Here is a 16,068-nt window from a genome sequence, read left to right as displayed (position 1 = left end):
ACACAGGCAGTACTCACACACCTGTCACTAACTGGCTGACCCCAGGCAAGCACACAAGAGCCACAAGACCCCCAAAATGGTGAGTAGCTACAGGGGCAGGGTGAATCACTCTTCCCGGACCCTGCTGTATGCTGGGCACGTGGCTCTTGAGGAGAGCTAGCACTGTATGCGGGGGAGGGGGTAATCATTGATAATCATTGATAATCATTCCTGTCTCCACACTTTCCACAGGATGTGATCATTATGGAAGATATCTCACTGCTGAGGGTGAGCAGGGAATCAAAGGAGGGTCTTCTCCAAGCCTGTGGCTTCCGCCCTGGCCCCTATGTGGCTCACCTGTGTGCAGCAATGGTCGTCCCCGCCTCCCCCACCCCCCGTGATGGCACAGTGGCATGGGAAAGTTCCTGTTAATGGGGCAAGAAACAAAGCAGCTCTGCCAAGGAACCTGCAGCGGCGGATTGCCCAGTATCTCCAAGAGAGTTTCCTGGAGATGTCTGAGGGAGCTTCCCATGAAGTGAGGGAGTCTATCAACAGCCTGTTCCACCACTCAGACTAGGCATGTGGTGGGAGACAAGCCTGCTTTCTGCAACTCTCCTGCCCCCAACAAATCGCTTTAGCAATTCCCCAAATCAGATCCACTTACCAGGGGCCTCCTCTCCTCTTTGTGCTTCACCAAGATCCGACTGCTGTGACTGGTGAGGCTCCTCCGGGGTAGAAAAGAGCTCCTGACTGCATGCATCTCTGGCCCCCGAGCCATCCTCTGCCTCTTGGACCCCCTTCCCCTCTTCATCCAAGATTTCCTCCTCCTGGCTTGGTCCACTCTCGACTAGCACATGAGCCAATGAAGTATCCACAGGGGCCTTCGCAGTGGAGGTGGGGTCGCCACCGAGTATCATGTCCAGCTCTTTGTAGAACTGGCAGCTCGTGGGAGGCGTTCCGCAGCTCCTTCACTTTTACCCTACACTGCAGTGTGTCCCAGTCATGGCCCCTTTCTGTCATGCATCGTGAAATCTGTCCCTGGGTATCATAATTCCTATGGCTGGAGCGCAGCTGGGACTGGACAGCCTCCTCTCCCCAAATTCCCGATCAGGTCCAGCAGCTTGGCATTGCTCCAAGCGGGGAATCGCCTGGTGTGTGGAGCAGGCATGGCCACCTGGAAAGATGCGCTGAGACCACTGCATGCATCACCGAGCAAACAGGAAGGGGACTTTCAAATTTGCAAAGGAATGTATGGGGTGGGGATGACTGTTGGTCACCTGAGGGCAGTAGAGTTCAAATCAATGACCAGAGAGGTGAGAACAGGCATTGTGGGACACCTCCTGGAGGCCAATTGCAGCATTGTAATCGCCACGGTGTCTACATTGGCACTGCAGCATTGTAGCCCCGGCACAGAAAGGTCTACGCCTCTCGTCGGGGTGTTTTTTTTAGAGTGCTACAACTGCGCAGTTTCTGCGCACTAAGTGGCTTGGCAGCGTGTACACCTCGGGAGTTACAGGGCAGAAACCCGTTTTACTGTACAGAAACTTGCCAGTGTAGATGGGGCCTAAGCGTTACAGCTGCACTGGTGGAGCTGCACCGCTGCAGTGCTATAAGTATAGACAAGCCCTTAGTTTGTCAGAGATCTCCCACTACAGATACTGATCTGTGCTTAACACGTAGGCCTGGTCTAGGCTCAGATTTTGCACCAATTAAATCAGTAGCAAAACTGATTTAGTTAAATTGGTGCCATCCATCAGTGTGGACACAGTTGTATCAATATAAAGGTATTTATATTGTTGTAGTTTGAGCCTGACCTACATTGGTGTAAAAACTGAGCATAGACCAGGCCATGTGAACAAGTAATCCTTGTCATCATTACGTTATGTGTTTTTCTCCTCTTTGGATTAACACTCTTACTTGAAGAGTTCTCAGAGGATTATGAATAATAAAAACAGACCTGGTAACATGATACATCATAGTTTCCTCGCATTTTAATTTTCCAAATTGTACAAGCATGTGTAGTGCGTGTGAGTTCATGCTGCCTCGCTGCGGGTTAATCCACTTAAACATTCAGGGAAATTAGCTATAATGTTTTGTCTGACATTTGTTTGCATGTCAGAGGATTTTCTATACCAGCTTCTACATAATTCAGGTTTTGTGGGCCTCACTACTGAGCATAAAAGCACCTTTCTCCAGAGTCTGCTGCAATTTAAAGTGAATTAAAATAAGTTCTCTGATGTTTACAGAAACAGATCAAAGTATATTATTATTTATAGAAAGAAACATTAAGGATTCATTTCAGAAATTAAAACTGGTTACTGTTCTGTAACCATAGTAAAAGTATCTTTGTCGTTTGTTACAGAGCAGGTCGAACTATTGAGTATGAATTGTATTTGTTATGAAGTAAGCCTCATGGTTTAGTGAACCATTAACAAAACTGAGCTCAATTCTCTTTGTATTAGTTATCCATATGTGTATTCGCTGGATAGTTTGGACAATTATTTTTCAGACTATGGGTAGTTTGCAAACTTTTCACTTTGACAATTCAATATCTGTATTGTGTGGTTGGTCACCTAAATAAAATGTTAGTGTTTCCACTCCGTGGGTGACAAACATTTTAAAGGGGAGAATAATTTACAAATAAATAACACACTTCTGCTACAAATACTCATGAATAATATTCATGCTAAAATTCATCTAACTTTCAGGATTCATGTGAGTATTCAGTGATTGTAAAACTACCCAGAAATGACATAAACCCAGAAACCAAACTTGTCTTTTTTATTTACAAAAATATCCATGAATCAATTTATTTTCCTATTCAGGCACTTCAGTGCATTACCATCAGAGAGACATATGGATCAACTGATTGGATGAATTAAACTAGGATCCTCTATGATCTTACTAAAGAACAACATAACTGCCAGAATCTCCAGCATAACTGTTGGTAGAATATTTTGTTGTTATAAATACATTTAATTCTGTGGTGAAGTTCATTATATATGTTTTATTAATATTTATTAATTTATTTTTCATGTCTACAGTGACAAGATGGAAGAAACTAAGAAATAATTTGCCAGCAATAGATGACAGTCAAAAGATGAATCCAACTTTTGCATATTTCATTCTTTAGTACAGAGATTATGAAAACAGAAAACAATCAACAAAGAGGCTCATATTATTCTTATGATTGTGTCTACTTACCGCTAATCAAAAACATTATACTGCACATTTTATAATGGTATGATTTTTAGTTGATCGTTGCCTGTTAAAGCAATTAGTTGTGAGATTCCAGAGAGAGTCCAGATGAGCAATTTTTTTCATTAGCACCAAAACCTCTCCCCCATCCTGAGTTTGTAAACTGCCTCTTGTGATGAGCCCCAGATGTTGCATTTTCCTACTTTCCAAACTGTCTCCTGAACCACAGCCAACATTTCCATTTTGCTCTACAAATTCCATCTTTATTTGATTACTCTCCCATATATCAAATCTAAGTTTAATAAAAAACATTTTATATTGAGGAAATATCACTGAGACCTTGTCTATACTAGAAGGGGTTTTGCTGGTATAGCAATATAGTGGTACAGCTATGTTGGTAAAACTCTCCAGTGTGGGTGCAGCTTAATCTGGCCAACTGGTATAGCTTATGCCAGTTCTCTGAACAAAATAAGTTATACCAGCACAAGGACTTTTTTGCTGGCACAACTGTGTTTGCCCTAGAGCTTCCGCCATAGTGACTGTGTTGGTTAGGGATGTGTTGTTTTCACACTCCTGACATAGCTAGGCCAGCAAAACGTTAAGTGTAGAATGGCCATGAGTAACAATATTAGGGGCCAGATTCTGCTTTTAATTTATGTGGTTCTATCTCCCTGAGATGAACCTGGGTAACAGAGCAGCCTATGGAATTGTCTATTAGATTCTTCCAGGTATAAACTCATACCTGAAAGAATCTAAGTGCAGAGCAATACGACAAGCTTTTGTCAGCATAGTTAAATTGGTCAGGGTTGTGACACGGTGGAATTGTCATGCCAGCGAAAGCTGCTAGTGTGGATATAGATATACTGGCAATTTTATCTTTTGCCAATATAGCTTGTTTTGCTCAGCGGGACTGGAATAAGCTAGACTGCCAAAATTGTTTTTGCTGGTCTAAGCTGTGTCCACATGTGGAGCGCTTCGCCGGTATAATATACAAGTATAGGTATAATGGCAAAGCACTCTTAAGGTATGTCTACACTTCAAAGAAAAACCTGTGGCACCAAGTCTTGGAGTCTGAGTCAATTGATTCAGGCTTGCAAGGCTCAGGCTGTGGGGCTAAAAAGAGCAGTGCAGACATTCGGGCTCAGATTGGAGCCTGGGCTCTGGGACCCTCCCCACTCCCCGAGTTTCAGAGCCCAGGCTCCAGCTCAAGCCCAGATATCTTCACTGCAATTTTAGCCTTGCAGCCTGAGTCCATTGACCTAGGCTCTGAGAGTTGGTGTTGCAGGTTTTTCTTTGCAGTTTAGACATACCCTTAGTGTAGACCTGACCTAACATGTTGAGACTTTATATTGAATGTAGAAAAAGAGAGAAAATGTGGCACCTGATGTTTCTTGGCTAAATCTAATGTAATAGAGGTGCAGACACTATTTCCTTAACCTGTATATTATATAATTTTAACATTAACTTTAATAAAATTTTTAAATCAGTTCAGAGCCAGTCCAAGGCATGTTGAGTAACCAGCTGAATAGTCCTGCCCTCCTTCCCCACACTTTGTGGGTATTACCTCCTAACATGCTCCTATGTCCTACCCCTCCATCCTGAGCGATGAATTGCGGGAGGGACCATCCTTTTCTGTTTCCTAATGACAAAACCTGCTAGATTTCCCTGTCATATGCTAAAGCTCCTGGCTCCCAAGCAGTAACAACCAACCAAGTGTACTACTCAAAAATGACATCCTGTACCCCCATAAATATATCCTGTTCTTTGTCGCAGTTATCCTGAGTTTACCATACATCTTGCCTCACGCATAGCCTTATAAACTTTACTGCACATCCTGCACCAAATTATCTGATGTGTCTTTTATGGGGGGCTGTAACCTGTTCTTGCCAGTGGAACAGACTCATTGGTCTAGTGATTCTTTCCCCAATTATAGCTCAGCTCCCCAAGCCCATTGCACAGTGCCTTTAATAGGGATGCAGGCGTAGCTGAGGGCAGAAATTGGCCAAATGTTACTAAGTTAGTTCACAGAAACATGGACGAATGCTGACTTTGTACCCTCACCTTCCCTCTTGTCCCTCCTCCTCACTGCCTCCTGAATGTCAAGAAATGCAGCTCTGAATGCACAATTGCAATGCATCCTGTGATTCAGGATAGTTGCATGTACTATGTATTATTTCTTCCGTTCAATTTGCAGTACATTTTGCGGGAGCCAGAGAGGAGCAGGATCTTTAACAGGGGCAAGAGGAGCAGAAAGGAATCCAAAGCTGAAGGAGTAAAGGGAAACAAGATCTATGAGAGACACTGGTTTGGTAGTTACTCTCTGTCTGACATGAGTGCAGGTACCGTTGGGGCTCATTACCTCAAAAGTTTTCTACTTGTCTCTCTGGTATGAATACTTGTGGCACCTTAGAGACCAACCAATTCATTTGAGCATAAGCTTTCGTGAGCTACATCGTGAGCATCCGATGAAGTGAGCTGTAGCTCACGAAAGCTTATGCTCAAATAAATTGGTTAGTCTCTCTAAGGTGCCACAAGTACTCCTTTTCTTTTTGCAAATACAGACTAACATGGCTGCTATTCTGAAACCTGTCATCTGGTATGAATGTGCATGAGCACAACAGAATATCTCTGGCAGCTCCCTGGTGTGAGTGTGTACTCTCGAGCTATCAGGTGCCCCTGACCTGCTCTCTGGTGGAGGTGCTGTTGGAGCAGTTCTATGGGTGCCCTCTCTGGGGACTTGTCTGTAGCCAAAGTTGTATCTGTGTAACATTAAATCAGTTTTTAAGAGATGTAGTTAAACTGGAGCAAAACACAGTGTGGTTGTGTGGCCAGCTCTTGCCATTTCAGGCTGAGTCATGGAATAGTTGGCGCTTTGCTTAAAGTCAGGGCTCCTGGAGTCCTGGCAATACACCTCCACTTTTAAAAAAGCGAGTTTGTAGCCCTCCTGATTGCAGAGGAAAGCTGGAGCGTGTGACCAAAGTGCATCCTATTGGCTCAGGCATGGGAGGCCGCTAAAGTTATTACTTTTCAAGTCAATGTCATGACTTCTGGTGGGGGTCTGACTCAACACTTCTGACTGCTGGGGGCTGGCAGGGGCACTCTTAAACCAGGCGGCGCCGCCTATGGCTGCAGGCGGGCTGCATTAAACTCAATCCACATCAGCCGGGTTTACACCGCATTCCGTGTCTGCCCTGGGGCCGGCACCGGCGGCTTTACACTCACCCGGGGCGCGGAGGGGCCGGCCGGGCGGCGGGCTGCGAACGTGGCCGGGCAGGGTGCGCCGCGCCGGCCGGCCGGCAGGGGGCGAGGCGGGGCAGCGCGCCGGGCTGGAGCCGGGAGGAAATGATGTGCCTGGTTATTAATTACAGCGCCGGGCGTCCATTGGCAGAGCGGGGAGCAGCCACTTCCTCCTCCCACTCCCGCCGCAGGAGCAGCATCCCGGCCCCTCCTGCCGCCGCGGGGAACTTTGGCTCTCCGGCGTCTCGTCCCTCTGTGCGCTTCCCCCCTCGTCGTCCGCCGCCGAGTCCCCGCGGGCAGGGCTGGGGGGATGCGGCCGGGCTTGGCCCAGGGGCAGCGCCGTGATTAGAGCGCAGCGGCGCGGGGAGGTCTCGCCGCCGCCCCATGGCGAGGGCTGCCCGCCTCTAGCGCCCCGGGCCCGCCGCCGCCCCGCGCCTCCTCCCTCCGCGCTGCCATGAGACGGTGAGTGGCCTCGGCGGCCTCGCGCTGCGGCGGGCGGCCCTGCGGAGCCCCCTGGGCCGGGCGCTGCCTCTGGCGGTGGGGGTCCTGCCCGGCGCGGGAGGGGACGCGCTGCCTGCGGCGGCTCGGTCCTGCCCGCAGTGGGGCCCGGCGGGGAAGTCCTGGCTCCCTGCAGTGCGTGCAGGGGCGTCGGTGCGGGCACCTCGCTACCTACCTCCGCCTGGGAGGCGCCTTCGGGGGCGCTGGCAGCCAAAACATGACATCTGCCCTCTGCTCGCCGCGGCCCTGCGTGTCTCCCTCCGCGGGGAGTTCCCGGGCCCGGCTCGGCAGGAAAGAGCCAGGAAACTCCTCTCCGAGCTCCCTGCCTTGCGAGCTGCCGTTTGGATCGCTTCAAAGGCAGGAATGTGGGATTCATCTTCTTCTGATGCCCACAAGGCAAATGTGGTTACAGATGCTACACGTTACTTTGCCAAGTTTAAACCCTTCCCTCTGCGCTGTAACCATAACAGTAAAAAGAGAAGCTTGGGAATCTTTAAATGGGTGAAGGGCGGGGCGGGGGGTGATCTGAGTAGATGAATGCTGCGTTTAAATGGAGGAATTGCTATTTTCAGTGGTTCTGCTGTCACTGCTTTAAGCACAAAAACACTTTGTAGAAAGGCTGGAGTTCCCACTAGTTTTCAAGCTTCTTTTGTAATGTAGAAATGATTGGTGAACAAGACTGACACTTTCTTGTTTGGTTTCAGTTGCCTCATGCTGATTGATAAACATTACAATGAGTATCACACATAAAAAGCTGTTAATTTAGGCCTTTGAAGAATGCAGCTATCTTTTGGGGTCTAGTTTCTCAAGTCTCTTTCCTGTTAGAAGAAAAGTAGTACTTGTGGCACCTTAGAGACTAACAAATTAGCAATATTAAAACTCTGCTAACAGAGTTTTAAAACGTATGAGCAAAAAATAGAACTTGTTTCAAAATTGTTTTTCTATACCCTTTATAAATATTTTAAAGTATTTATCAAACATGATTTAAAGTACACAACTGTTTTTCCAAAACATAGTCCAAATGTTACAAAGCTGTTCCTGTCATGTGCTCACTACGAATAATCAAGATTCCCTTTCCAAATGCATTGAAGTCATAGGATCAACTTGAAAATGGTTGAGGTATGATATTTCATGGTGGAAAAACCCTGCGAGATAAATAGATATTACCAGGACTTTTGGGATGCGTATTGATGATAACTTAAATCAAAACAAACTGAAAATATCACAATTCAGAAATGTAGAACGTGTCCTGTTGAGTGTTCCACACAGGTGTGTGGGAGATAGATACAGCCTTGATTCCTGGTCTCTCTCAAACTAGCAAGTGCTTTTGATTTAGTCTGCTCAGCTCTGTGAGACAAGGATGACTTGTATTGCTCAACAGCAATCCCATTAGCCTGATGGAGAGTGGTATTAACACAGTCTAGGGAGTCTTGTCTGGTCTAGTCTTCAGCCTTGAGAAACTTATCTTGCAGTCATCTTTCTCCTTCTCCCCCAAGCCCCCAACTCTGAAAATTGTGGAGAAATGGGTATTTTAAAAATGAGGAAGGAAAATGTCTCAATTGTTGGGAATGTGAATAATTCTACTGCTCAGGGGAAGGAAAAAGTTAAGTGAAATAAACTACATGTGTGGTTTTTTTTTTTTTTTTAAAGGTCACTTTTCTAGCCTTATCCACTTAGGATAGGCATAATAATAGCAAACAGCCTCTTATTATGCTAATTGTCTCAATTTGGAGATTGCAGGGGGAGGAGGGAATGCTCTTGCTAATAATCCAGTCCCAATGACTCTGCCTTTTTAAGAGAAGAATACTAGATATCAATTTCCACCCTATTGCTCTTACAGCTCGTTGTTTAGTATTTATATACAAACAACCATATCTTTGAATCACTGGCTCTAGAAGAAATTTTCTGAACTATATAAAATGCAGTCATCATGGGAGATGTTTATAATGGTTAATATTTTTCTCATTCTCTAGTATATGAGAAAGAAGGCAACAGTGAAAGCCAATGTAGCAAAAGCCAGTTTAGAGAAGGCTGAAGTTTTGACAGGAAACTGATGAAGTCACAGGGGCCAAAAATCCTGTGTGCATTTGAATCTCTTGAGGCCACTTCATTCATTCGTGATTTGCTGGTGTTTAGTCAATACATTTGTGGGAGACTAAATCAAACCACCTATTTTATGTGGTATTAATGGGCTCATATCTATATATTAACGATCCTAAAGATTTTTTTTATTAACACTCATTGCTTTGTGAAATTTAGGGCATAAGCATGGTGTTAGCCTTTCCAATAACATAATTTGTAGCAATGCTCTGTGGAGGTCAAAAATGATCTATTTCAGAGGTTCTCAAACTGTGGTCCACAGACAGTTCGCACTAAGGTACGTGCCTGGGTGTCCGTACACAAGAGAACGAAGGGCCACCCACCTAATTAGTGGAGCCGTGCAGGTGTGATTCCACTAATTAGGTGCCTGGACCCTGGAGAAGACGCACATGTAAGGTGAGGTGGTGGCCTTGCTGCGGGGGGGGGGGGCAATAGGATGAGAAGAGGGGGTGGAGGGAAACTGGGACGTGTGGGGCTGTGGCAGCCAGAGAAAGGTGACTTTCCCCAGCTCCGGGACTGTGGCTGCCGGGAAGAGGCAGCCCTCTTTTCCAGCCCCAGCTTGGGGGCTGCCGCTTTGGGGGAGAGAGGGAGCGACCCTCCCCCACTTCCCAGCCCAGCGGGCTGCCATGGTGGAGGACAGAGGTCACATCCATCACATTAGAAAGGTAAGGTACTGATATTAAAATGAGTTGTGCCCTTTTATTTGTAGAACACAAAAATGTTTAAGATTTTTTTATATAGTGCTCTTATCCAAAGCGCTTTACAATAGTTAGCTAACAGTACTAAGAACATTTGGAAAGATCATTAAGTGGCCCGCCAAGACCCTCAGCAGTTTTTAAGTGGCCCGTCAGTTTTGAGAACCACTGATCTATTTACAGCAGTACCTTTTTATAGTAAACTGGAAGAAGAACGCTTCACTTTCTTTTGACTTCATGCCTACAGGGACATACCCTGCTTAAACCTACTGAAGACTGTGGGCTTGTACAGCTATCACTGAGGGCATAATCTGTCCTAGAGAACCTTTTGTTGTTTCAGAGTAGCAGCCGTGTTAGTCTGTATTCGCAAAAAGAAAAGGAGTCCTTGTGGCACCTTAGAGACTAACAAATTTATTTGAGCATAAGCTTACGTGAGCTACAGCTCACTTCATCGGATGCATTCAGTGGAAAATACAGTGGGGAGATTTATATACATAGAGAACATGAAACAATGGGTGTTACCATACACGCTGTAACCAGAGTGATCACTTAAGGTGAGCTATTACCGGGGGGGAGGGGGAGGAAGGAACGGGACACCTTTTTGTAGTGATAATCAAGGTGGGCCATTTCCAGCAGTTGATAATGGCTCACCTTGATTATCACTACAAAAGGTCCCTCCCACCCCACTCCTGCTGGTAATAGCTCACCTTAATACCAGAGGTGGGCAAACTACAGCCTGCGGGACTGTCCTGCCTGGCCCCTGAGCTCCTGGCCCCGGAGGCTAGCCCCCGGCCCCTCCCCCGCAGCCACGCAGGCAGCACTCTGGGTGACAGGGCTGCACGCTCACGCAGGGCAGCGTGTCTGGCTCTGGCCGGGCAGTGCAGCTGCCAGACATGCTGCTCTGAGCGGCATGGTAAGGGGGCTGGGGCACAGGGTCCTGGGGAGCTGTCAGGGGGTGGGGAACAGGGAGTGGTTGGATAGGGCAGAGGTTCTGGGGGGGACAGGGAACGGGGGGGTTAGATAGGGGTTGGGTCCCGGGGGGCGGTTAGGGGTGGGGGACCTGGGAGGGGGCGGTCAGGGGACAAGGAGCAGGGTGGGGTTGGATGGGTGGGAAGTTCTGAGGGGGGCAGTCAGGGGGTGGGAAGTAGTGGGAGCCTTCCATATCTGGCCCTCCATACAGTTTCGCACCCCAATGTGGCCCTTGGGCCAGAAAGTTTGCCCACCCCTGCCCTATGCTTCTTATCCATGGAGGCCATAGTGACCATATCAGATATTTTATAAATACCCTCCAAGTGCTGTCTGTAAAGGTCTAATGTTTGAGAATAATGCCCTTCCCAAGAAGGATATGCAATTGAAGGCAGTAAAAAGGCAAAGCACCCAAGTGAAGCTGCTTATAAATGCATAGCTGCTTCCTTGGATGGTTCGAACATATTTTTGGATATTACAGATTAGAGCCTATTTTTTAGAACAGATTCTCCAAAATGAATCCACCTCATCCCCTACATTTTAACAAACAGTGATGTGTTCCATACTGTTATTTTGAGTTCTTTGGCCCCCACCTCAATGTACCTTGTTAATATGAAAAACACTTTTCTGTCTTGTGTTATAATTAACTTAGTAAAGGGCACTTGGCATGCCATATACTTTGGGAATTGCCTGTTGACCCAGATGGCCAAAGATTTATGGGTAATCCTTGCTTGTAGTTCTTCCCACTACTCATATGCCCTTTTGTAACCTAATGACAAAGTGGTCTTTTCCCCTCTGTCTCCATTTCAGGACATGCTTCAAGGCATACTGCAGTGACTCAGATAATTTCTGCAGCCATTTCACTTTATACATCATCAGCCTTTATGTGATGAATCGTAGTCCGTCCAAAAATATAGAAGGTGGGGCTGTTTATTTAAAAAAAAAAAAATGCCTGGGGGAAGGGGACCATTTATCTGTGTCTAATTATAATTCATGTAAATATAACACATTTCAAAGTTAGAAGCAGAGAAATGGAAATCCTGTTTGGATATTATTGATGGTGGCAGTACCAGTCACTTTCAGTTGTATCAGCTGCTCTATTTTACAGGGAGCTCCAGTGGCAGTCACCTTGTATTTTCACTCGGTTCTTTATAAAGAGACATGGCAGAACTTGATTTTTATTTTTTTAAAACAATTTTGATGGATAATATTGATGTTTTTAAGCACTCTTGCAGTTTTTTATCAGTTTTAAATCTTCACAGTTGCCCACAATTTTGCCTTTTTTAAGGTTTTTATTGACTTAAATTTTGGCAGTTGTGTGAAGTTATGGAGGGGAGTGGTAGTCAGACAATTTATTTAATGGTGTTAGACATTGAGACTCAAAGCTTTAATGGTTAAAACACAAATTGTCAACATCACATGCCCAAATATATGAAATAAATAGCATTAAATCATACTCCTAAGTTCTCAAGCAACATTTGTCTGTCTTTGCCTATCTGTAAATTTCAACTATAATTGTGGGAATACTTTTTTCATTCTGTGTGGTGAAATCAACACTTACTTATAAGTCTAATTCTTCCAAGCCTGTTTATAATGTACTTACAACAGTCATCGTTAACATCTTTCTAGTTTTGCTTTTGTGAGAAATGAATGTAACCATCATATTTCATAGAATATCAGGGTTGGAAGGGACCTCAGGAGGTCATCTAGTCCAACCCCCTGCTCAAAGCAGGACCAAACCCCAACTAAATCATCCCAGCCTGACTTTAAAAACTTCTAAGGAAGGAGATTCCACCACCTCCCTAGGTAACGCATTCCAGTGTTTCACCACCCTCCTAGTGAAAAAGTTTTTCCTAATATCCAACCTAAACCTCCCCCACTGCAACCTGTGACCATTACTCCTTGTTCTGTCATCTGCTACCACTGAGAACAGTCTAGAGCCATCCTCTTTGGAACCCCCTTTCAGGTAGTTGAAAGCAGCTATCAAATCCCCCCTCATTCTTCTTTTCCGCTGACTAAACAATCCCAGTTCCCTCAGCCTCTCCTCATAACTCATATGTTCCAGTCCCCGAATCATTTTTGTTGCCCTCCACTGGACGTTTTCCAATTTTTCCACATTCTTCTTGTAGTGTGAGGCCCAAAACTGGACACAGTACTCCAGATGAGGCCTCACCAATGTCGAATAGAGGGGAATGATCATGTCCCTCGATCTGCTGGCAATGCCCCTACTTATACATCCCAAAATGCCATTGGCCTTCTTGGCAACAAGGGCACACTGTTGACTCATATCCAGCTTCTCATCCACTGTAACCCCTAGGTCCTTTTCTGCGGAACTGCTGCCGAGCCATTCGGTCCCTAGTCTGTAGCGGTGCATGGGATTCTTCCGTCCTAAGTGCAGGACTCTGCACTTGTCTTTGTTGAACCTCATCAGATTTCTTTTGGCCCAATCCTCTAATTTGTCTAGGTCCCTCTGTATCCTATCCCTACCCTCCAGCGTATCTACCTCTTCTCCCAGTTTAGTGTCATCTGCAAACTTGCGGAGGGTGTAATCCACACCATCTTCCAGATCATTTATGAAGATATTGAACAAAACCGGCCCCAGGACCGACCCTTGGGGCACTGCACTTGATACCGGCTGCCAGCTAGACATGGAGCCATTGATCACAACCCGTTGAACCCAACAATCCAGCCAACTTTCTATCCACCTTATAGTTCATTCATCCAGCCCATACTTCTTGAACTTGCTGGCAAGAATACTGTGGGAGACAGTGTCAAAAGCTTTGCTAAAGTCAAGGAACAACACGTCCACTGCTTTCCCCTCATCCACAGAGCCAGTTATCTCGTCATAGAAGGCAATTAGATTAGTCAGGCATGACTTGCCCTTGGTGAATCCATGCTGACTGTTCCTGATGACTTTCCTCTCCTCTAAGTGCTTCAGAATTGATTCCTTGAGGACCTGTTCCATGATTTTTCCAGGGATTTTTCCTTCATTTTTTGTAAGGAATATAGATAGCAGCATATTGGTTGCTTTGCCTTCGTAAATGAATCATGTTACCTAGTGTTTGTTACTTAGTATATGGAATATTGTAGTCACATTCATTACTTACAAAGGGATTTGTAAGAGTTTTAATGGTGACCACAGAAGTTCAGTCTGTGTCTCTGCAGACCTTCCTCAGAGCATTTTCAGCTATATTATTTCCTGAAGCTAGTTATTAACAAACTTCTACTTAATACAAAACACATTCCTCCTATTTGTGTATATCAACTATAATTCTTGATGTTCTGATGACTGTCTATGTTGCTGTTTAGCCTGATATGTCAAGTTGGGTAAGATTTTTTTTTTTCTTTTTCTTTTTTCCAGGCTGTCTGTCCATCCAAGTTAAGGTAACCAGGTGCTTTTAAGAAATAGAGCAGGTCTCCACTTCCTCATTCTTAGCAGTTAAGATACTCTTGGGGGTAGGAGGAGATGGAAAACCCTCTTCTCTCTTTCAGCAGGAACAGTGGCAACTTAGAGTGGAGCTTAAATTTTATGTGAAGTTGATGTAGGAGCAGGATCTAAGGACAGGATCCTTGTAGAAATCCCTGGATCCTTTCTCTTTCCTAGCAGCTTGACATTAGAAGTGGGGTTCCTGTAACCTGTGCTTGTAGATCTACCTCTGTCTAACAAGTATCTGGTAAAAACATAGTTCACTTCCGTCTACACAGCAGGAAAGAGCTGTGTTTTAACCTTGTGGTGGGAATTGTGGTGGGACTGGGTACCCAGACAGTGCTTAATGTGGATCCTATCCTGCCAACCCTTAAGCATGTGATAACTAATGGGGATTCTGCTAGGCTTTTGGTGTGTTTTGACTGGGAGTTAAAGGCGTGGTATTCTAAAACAGTACTGTAGACAAGGTGGTGTAGATCTTAACACAGTTTAAGAACATGTTAGGATGAGTTATCTAATATCTCCTAAAACCATAATTTTAAATCCTACTCTAGACAAGCCCTCAGTATGTAGCTGGGGTCTTAATCTTTCTGTGCTTCAGTCTACCACATCTGTAAATAGTGATGATACTTCCAGGCACGTTGGAAGGTGTAATTTCCAAACGCTTGTAAAGTGCTTTGAGATCCTCAGATGGAAAGAGCTATATAAACACACAGTTTTGTTGTTAAATTTAATAGAAATGCTTTAAAGAAATACCCAAGTGAATTTTTATTACGTTTAAACTATTCCCCTGTAATATTTGCAACCATTAAATAGCAACACAGTCTTAGATTAATATTTTCAAAAGTACATAAGGTGACTTAGGGGCCCAAGTCCCTGAAGTGACTAAGGGTATGTCTACACTGTAGAGGAAAAACCTGTGGCACCAAGTCTCAGAACCGAGGTCAGTTTACTCGGGTTTGCGGGATACGGGCTGCAGGACTAAAAATAGCACTGTAGGCTCTCATGCCTGGTAAGGGGAAATGATCTCGGAGCTCGGGTTCCAGCCCGAGCAGGAACATATATGCTGCTATTTTTGGTCCTGCAGCCTGAGCCCAAGTCAGTTGATCCTTGCTCTGAGACTCAGTGCTCTGGGTTTTTCTTTGCAGTGTAGACATACCTTTAGGCTCCGAAGGCCCATTGACTTTCAGTGTATGTTTTTGCAAGTGCTACCCTGTATTATATAAGAATCAAAATGAACTGAGTAGAATCACAAAGATGACATTGTTTTTTTTTTATTGGATAAGCTGAGTGAGATGATATTATAGAAGATGAAAGAGATTAAGTCAGATAACATGAAGATATGACTAATATGTGTAAGATATATATATATATTTTTTTTTTATAAATCTGTTACCCATTTAGTAGTGGGTTTAAATATGCTGACTCAGATAGAAAGCCAAAATCAGAAATGACCAATGATTCATCAGCTAGTGTATGAAGGATATCAAGTGCTGCATCTCATTATCATAGCTAGTAGGGGGAGCCTCTTCAACCTCTGATTTGGTGTTTCATTTCAGATTGGATTCATCTTAACCCTTTGCTAGTCCTCCACTTTAACTGCTGTGCTACTGTTACCTGTTAACATTTCACTGAAGTCAATGGAGCATTGGGGTATGCATGGCAGCTGAGCAGTGCATTGGAACTAGGCACTGTACCTGCTATTGGTCAGAACCAGCCTTAAATAATCTTTGCTGGCCCTGCCAAATGGTTACCAACGCCAAAAAATCCTGACTCGTCCACTGTAATCACATCCTATTCTGCATTAGTGCAAATGAACAACACAATGTCAATCTTCATAAATAATTAGGATATCCATGGGTCCCTGAAATTAGAAATGTCTGTTTTTCAGGACCTACCCTCGCTAGTCTTACACCAGTGTTTAGTCTAGTACGCTTTAGCTGACTGGTCACCTGAAGGATGTGCTAG

At 45.0% G+C, this 16,068-nt stretch overlaps 1 protein-coding gene across 7 annotated transcripts in view; it reads left to right on the top strand.

Annotated features, from left to right (window-relative positions):
* The first annotated feature begins 6,492 nt into the window (after positions 1-6,492).
* ACVR1 (activin A receptor type 1) overlaps positions 6,493-16,068 on the top strand; it is a 121,922-nt gene continuing 112,346 nt past the window's right edge. For 4 of the 7 annotated variants that reach the window (XM_037912251.2, XM_043525157.1, XM_037912245.2 and 1 more), the window contains exon 1: positions 6,559-6,876. In XM_037912251.2, the coding sequence (XP_037768179.1) occupies positions 6,869-6,876 (8 nt within the window). In that variant the 5' untranslated portion in view covers positions 6,559-6,868. Of the gene's footprint in view, positions 6,877-16,068 lie in introns of all 7 variants that reach the window. The other 3 variants (XM_037912246.2, XM_043525160.1, XM_043525158.1) reach the window with 3 other exon arrangements.

This window comes from Chelonia mydas, chromosome 11, assembly GCF_015237465.2.
Source record: "Chelonia mydas isolate rCheMyd1 chromosome 11, rCheMyd1.pri.v2, whole genome shotgun sequence".
NCBI lineage: Eukaryota > Metazoa > Chordata > Testudines > Cheloniidae > Chelonia > Chelonia mydas.
The sequence above is the reverse complement of the archived record's forward strand: the minus strand, read 5'-3'. Positions and strand labels throughout refer to the sequence as shown.